This window comes from Sinocyclocheilus grahami, unplaced genomic scaffold (genome assembly GCF_001515645.1).
Source record: "Sinocyclocheilus grahami isolate Dianchi unplaced genomic scaffold, SAMN03320097.WGS_v1.1 scaffold2761.1, whole genome shotgun sequence".
Taxonomy (NCBI): Eukaryota; Metazoa; Chordata; class Actinopteri; order Cypriniformes; family Cyprinidae; genus Sinocyclocheilus; species Sinocyclocheilus grahami.
In genome coordinates this window covers 49,580-56,138 of record NW_015507939.1, presented here as the reverse complement: position 1 = coordinate 56,138, position 6,559 = coordinate 49,580, and the positions used below count along the sequence as shown (strand labels likewise).

At 37.4% G+C, this 6,559-nt stretch overlaps 1 protein-coding gene across 3 annotated transcripts in view; it reads right to left on the bottom strand.

Moving 5' to 3' along the window:
• The window catches only part of LOC107575627 (yjeF N-terminal domain-containing protein 3-like), an 11,883-nt gene that overhangs the window by 4,268 nt on the left and 1,056 nt on the right, over positions 1–6,559 (bottom strand). Inside the window, exons 2-3 of one of the 3 annotated variants that reach the window (XM_016261986.1) lie at positions 3,828–3,976; positions 2,763–2,871 (exon numbers count right to left, since the gene is read on the bottom strand). In XM_016261986.1, coding sequence (XP_016117472.1) covers positions 2,763–2,871; positions 3,828–3,925 — 207 coding nt within the window. In that variant the 5' untranslated portion in view covers positions 3,926–3,976. Of the gene's footprint in view, positions 1–2,762; positions 2,872–3,768; positions 3,977–6,559 lie in introns of those variants that run through there. The other 2 variants (XM_016261988.1, XM_016261987.1) reach the window with 2 other exon arrangements.

The following is a 6,559-nucleotide window of genomic DNA, read 5'->3' as shown; positions in this document are numbered from 1 at the left end:
CACAACTTGACCCCAAAGAACTAGTTAATTACAGACCGATCTCAAATCTCCCTTTTCTGTCCAAGATACTAGAAAAGGTAGTATCCTCACAATTATATTCCTTCTTAGAGAAAAATGGTATCTGTGAGGATTTCCAGTCAGGATTTAGACCGTATCAGTATTGAGACTGCTCTCATTAGAGTTACAAATGACCTGCTCTTATCATCTGATTGTGGTTGTATCTCTCTATTAGTGCTACTGGATCTTAGCGCTGCGTTCGACACTATCGACCACAACATTCTTTTGAATAGACTAGAAAACGTTGTTGGCATTAGTGGAAGTGCATTAGCATGGTTCAAATGGTACTTATATGATCGTCATCAATTCGTAGCAGTGAATGAAGAGGCATCATATCAATCACAAGTGCAGTATGGAGTACCTCAAGGCTCAGTACTAGGGCCGTTACTCTTCACACTTTACATGTTACCCTTGGGAGATATCATCAGGAAACACGGTGTTAGCTTTCACTGTTATGCTGATGATACTCAGCTCTATATTTCTTCACGGCCCGGCGAAACATACCAATTTGAAAAACTTGCGGAATGCATAGTCGACATAAAAAAAAACTGGATGACAAGTAATTTCCTACTGCTAAATTCTGAAAAAAACAGAGGTGTTAATTATCGGACCTAAAGCCTCTGCATGTAATAACCTATAACACTCTCTAACACTCGATGGCTGCTCTGTTAATTCTTCATCATCAGTTAGGAACCTAGGTGCGCTATCTGATAGCAATCTTTCCTTCAATCTCTTATTGCATTATAGTCCTCCATGTCTGCTGCGTTCTCAAAACTTTGGCAGTTTGATAATACCTAGAATACTCAAAATCAACTGCGGGCGGCAGATCCTTTTCCTATTTAGCGCCCAAACTCTGGAATAACCTACCTAACATTGTTCGGGAGGCAGACACACTCTGTCAGTTTAAATCTAGATTAAAGACCCATCTCTTTAACCTGGCTTACACATAACACACTAACACATTTCTATTATTCAAATCCGTTAAAGGATTGTTAGGCTGCATTAATTAGGACAACCGGAACCGGGAACACTTCTCATAACACCCGATGTACTTGCTACATCACTAGAAGAATGGCATCTACGCTAATATTAGTCTGTTTCTCTCTTATTCCGAGGTCACCGTAGCCACCAGATCCAGTCTGTATCCAGATCAGATGGTCACTGCAGTCACCCGGATCCAGTACGTATTCAGCCCAGATGGTGGATCAGCACCTAGAGAGGACCTCTACAGCCCTGAGAGACAGCGGAGACCAGGACAACTAGATGAGCCCCAGATACAGATCCCCAGTAAAGACCTTGTCTCAGACGACCACCGGGACAAGACCACAGGAACCAGATGAGTCCTCTGCACAATCTGACTTTGCTGCAGCCTGGAATTGAACTGCTGGGTTCGTCTGGTCAGAGGAGAACTGGCCCCCCGACTGAGCCTGGTTTCTCCCAAGGTTTTTTCTCCATTCTGTCACCGATGGAGTTTTGGTTCCTTGCTGCTGTCGCCTCTGGCTTGCTTAGTTGGGGACACTTCATTTCCAGCGATATCGTTGACTTGATTGCAAATGATGCAGAGATACTATTTAAACTGAACTGAGCTGGATGATGACATCACTGAATCCAATGATGAACTGTCTTTAACTGAAAAATGAGTGTTTACTATTGTCCTTTTGCATTATTGACACTATTTTCCTAATTAATGCTGTTCAGTTGCTTTGACACAATCTGTATTGTTAAAAGCGCTATATAAATAAAGGTGACTTGACTTGACTTTGTATTTATATATACATAATAAATATAAACACTGCAAAAAATGATTTTCTTAGTGTTTTTTGTCTTGTTTTCTAGTATAAATATATTAAAATTATTGAATCAAGATGAATTTACTTTAAAGGTGACCTAAGATATATTATGTCTTGTTTTTTGAAAAAAAAATTTTTTTGTTAGTTTTGCTTAAAACAAGCAAAATATCTGGGGCATGAAAAATAATCTTGTTTAGCCTTTGAATTAAGATTATTTTTCTTACCCCACTGGCAGATATTTTTGCTTGTTTTAACTACATTGTGATTATTTATTTTAGAAAACAAGACTTAATATCTTAAGCCATATTGCTTGTCATGTAAATGCATCTTGATTCAAGAATGTTTAGATATTTGTGCTAGAAAACACGACAAAAATACTAAGAAAATATTTTTTGCAGTGCACAGTATACACACATATATTACGTAAACAACAACTTTTGTTTTGGATGCGATTAATTGCGATTATTCATTTGCCAGCACTAATACAAATGTAATTGCAACTTTCTGTTTTATATCATGCAACTCTGACTTAATTTCTCACAATTCTGAATTAATTTTGCCATTCTGAATCATATATATATTGTTATTCTGACTTCATATCTCGCAATTATATATGCGTTATATATCTTGCAATTCTGGACTGTAATTTTCGCAAATGTGAATTATATATTTTACATTTCTGAATAATATATCTCGAAATTCTAAATTAAATATTTTTCTCAATTCTGATTTATGTCTCAGTTCTGAACTATATATTTTACAATTCTGACTTCATATCTCACAATTCTGAATGATAAAGATTCACAACAGTTTAGTAGTTTAGTCCTGTTTTCAGTATTTCACTAAATGAATTATCAGTGGAATCATTAAAGAAAGAGCATCATAAAGTGTAACTGAATTCTCATCTCTACAGACCTGTGTGATGGCGGTCGCACACGCGTGTCCCAGCATCTCCGTCAGCTGTTGCCGTCCGAAACCATAGTCCCTTAGCAACTCCGTCTCCATGGCAACCGCCTCCTCTTTACTGCAAAACATAAATAAATGAGTCGAGGTGGACTCTAAAAATACGATCAGAACCAAGACAAGTTAGAAAAACCCTGTTAAACACGACTGACGAAAGTCAAACTGTGAAAACACACAGATATGAACGAGAGACTCTAGAAACACATGGAGTGCAATGATTTATAAACAAGTATTTCTGTCTTGTTTTCCAGAACATATGAGACCCTGGAGCACAAAAGCAGTCATAAGGGTCCATTTAGTGAAACTGAGGTTTATACATCATCTGAAAGCTGAATAAATAATCTCTCCATTGATGTATGGTTTGTTAGGATCGGACAATATTTGAAAATCTGGAATCTGAGGGTGCAAAAAAATCTAAATATTGAGAAAATCATCTTTAAAGTTGTTCAAATGAAGTTCTTAGCAATGCATATTACTAATCAAACATTAAGTTTTGATATATTTACAGTAGGACATTTACAAAATATCTTCATGGAACATGATCTTTACTTAATATCCTAATGATTTTTGGCATAAAAGAGAAATGTATAATTTTGATCCATACAATGTATTGTTGGCTATTGCTACAAATATCCCCCAGCGACTCAACACTGCTTTTGTGCTGCAGGGTCATCAAAATGACTTGATATTCAGTCTTGTCTTCTGAAAAAAAAAGGATCAAATTGAAGTGAGTTTTTGCTTAAAACAAGATCAAATATCTGCACTGGGGTGAGAAAAAAAACTTGTTTTCCTTTGAGTTAAGCTGATTTTTCTGACCCCAGTGCAGATATTTGATCTTGTTTTAAGCAAAAACTCACTTCAATTTGATCCTTTTCTTCTCAGAAGACAAGCCTGAATATCAAGTCATTTTGATTTAAGAGTCTTTAGATATTTGTTCTGGAAAACAAGAGCCACATACTGCGCCAGAAGGTGATTTTATGCGTGTGCTCCAGGACTCCGCGTGACGGATCCTCTGACCTTCTGTGATCGGATCGAGAGGGATTCCCGTGACGCTCCACTCCACAGTTCCTGAACTCATGGAGGGAATCGATCCAAGCACAGATCATGCCACACATCTTCAAGAAACTTAAACCTCCTGAGACTCAGTCCTGGGTTCTGATCCACATCTGTGTACAGCATCAGATAAACACATTTCCAGCACTTCTGAAATCACGGCACACTCCTGATGGACCGGACTAGTTTCTCTGTGAGGAACAGACACATGAAGTCATACTGAACTGAGAATTAATCATTTCATATCCAGTCTGTTCCTCGCACAGAGCATCATGTGAAGCTGGAATACAGAGAACGAGTCACGTGATATAACGTGATATAACCGCATAATAACGGCATACAGGTTTTAGGCTTTTGGTGATTTTCTATAATAATGATGCACTGCAAACACTGCTTTTATTTTATTTTTTGTCTTTTAGTATTTTTGTCTTGTTTTCCATTACGAATTTCTAAAAATCCTTCAATCAAGATACATTTACTTGAGAAAAAATGTTGATCAAATAAAAAAAAAAAGGCCAAAATATATTTCAAATATATTGAATATATTTTTTAAAAAATGGCCAAAAATAATCTGGTAGAAGATCTAGAATAAATAAATATATAAACCAGTCATAAGGGTCAGTTTTGTGAAATTGAGATGTATGCATCATCTGAAAGCTGAATAAATAATCTCTCCATTGATGTATGGTTTGTTAGGATCGGACAATATTTGAAAATCTGGAATCTGAGGGTGCAAAAAAATCTAAATATTGAGAAAATCATCTTTAAAGTTGTTCAAATGAAGTTCTTAGCAATGCATATTACTAATCAAACATTAAGTTTTGATATATTTACGGTAGGACATTTACAAAATATCTTCATGGAACATAATCTTTACTTAATATCCTAATGATTTTTGGCATAAAAGAGAAATGTATAATTGTGACCCATACAATGTATTGTTGGCTATTGCTACAAATATCCCCCAGCGACTTAACACTGCTTTTGTGCTGCAGGGTCGCATATGTTCTAGATCTTTTACCAATTTATTTTTGATCATTTTTTGTTGTATAATATATGTGTGTGTATTTTTTTGACCATTTGTTGTACATTTGAAAATATATTTAAAAGTATATTTGATTAGTTATTTATTTTTGCCGTATGGGAATACAGTTTTTAGTGGAACTGTCCGGATGTGAGTGCGATCTGAGAGTGTAATGCATGTTTGATGAATCAGCAGGACAGCAGATCAGCTCTGAGGAACATCTGCTGCCGCAGGAGACGCAGCGAGACAGAGACAGAGACAGAGACAGATCTGGCTGGACGTCTGTGTATTTGTAGAAGGTCTGAATAAAGAAAACTCTGCTCTATTTTAACATGAAACCCAAGCACCCAGTCACACCCAATCCCCCAGCGACTCAACACTGCTTTTGTGCTGCAGGGTCACGTATGTTCTAGATCTTTTACCAATTTATTTTTGATCATTTTTTGTTGTATAATATATGTGTGTGTGTTTTTTTGACCATTTGTTGTACATTTGAAAATATATTTAAAAGTATATTTGATTAGTTATTTATTTTTGCCGTATGGGAATACAGTTTTTAGTGGAACTGTCCGGATGTGAGTGCGATCTGAGAGTGTAATGCATGTTTGATGAATCAGCAGGACAGCAGATCATCTCTGAGGAACATCTGCTGCCGCAGGAGACGCAGCGAGACAGAGACAGAGACAGAGACAGAGACAGAGACAGATCTGGCTGGACGTCTGTGTATTTGTAGAAGGTCTGAATAAAGAAAACTCTGCTCTATCTTAACATGAAACCCAAGCACCCAGTCACACCCGTCTAAATGACAACAACACATCCGCCTCTCCTTCAGCTGAAAGCAATAGTTTAGCCAAACGTGAAAATGTGCTGTAAATGTGGATGCTCTGCAGTGAATGGGTGCCGTCAGAATGAGAGTCCAAACAGCTGATAAAAACATCACAATAATCCACAGCACTCCAGAGAAAAACTCATCCTGATCTCTGATGAACTGAAGGTGAGCACATTTACATTTCTGGCTGAACTATTGCTTTTATAGACACTTATCACACTTCTAATAAAGTTTATCACATCTTTGATTCTCCACATTAATGACCTCAGCAGCACACATTATAACGAAGAGAGCTCGGTACGTTTTAGAAGGCGTCTGAATCTCATCTCTTCTGTTTTCTCAGAGAAAACATCAGATACGTACAGAAATAGAGGAAGAAAACATTTTTAATGAGATGCTGAAACCGAAAACAAAAGAGTTTGGCAGGAATAAACCAGACGAACTGCTGTAATCAGCTTTTAACCCAACCTGTGTCTCTGAGCTGAACGCAGCTATAAACAAGAAAAGAAACCAGTTCTACAGAACTCTACAGAACACACGAGCAGAGCTGAACAGACATGAAGAGAATAGAAATAAAGCACTGTTACTGTGACAAATTCACTCTAGTTTCACAGATAATGAAGTTCTTGTGTGCGTGTGTGTGTGTGTGTGTGTGTGTGTGTGTGTGTGTGAGAGAGAGAGAGAGTGTGAGTGTGTGTGTGTGTAGTGTGTGAGACTGTGTGTGTGTGTGTGAGTGTGTGTGTGTGAGAGAGAGAGAGAGAGAGAGTGTGAGTGTGTGTGTGTGTGTGTGTGTAGTGTGTGAGACTGTGTGTGTTTGTGTGTGTGTGTGTGTGAGAGAGAGAG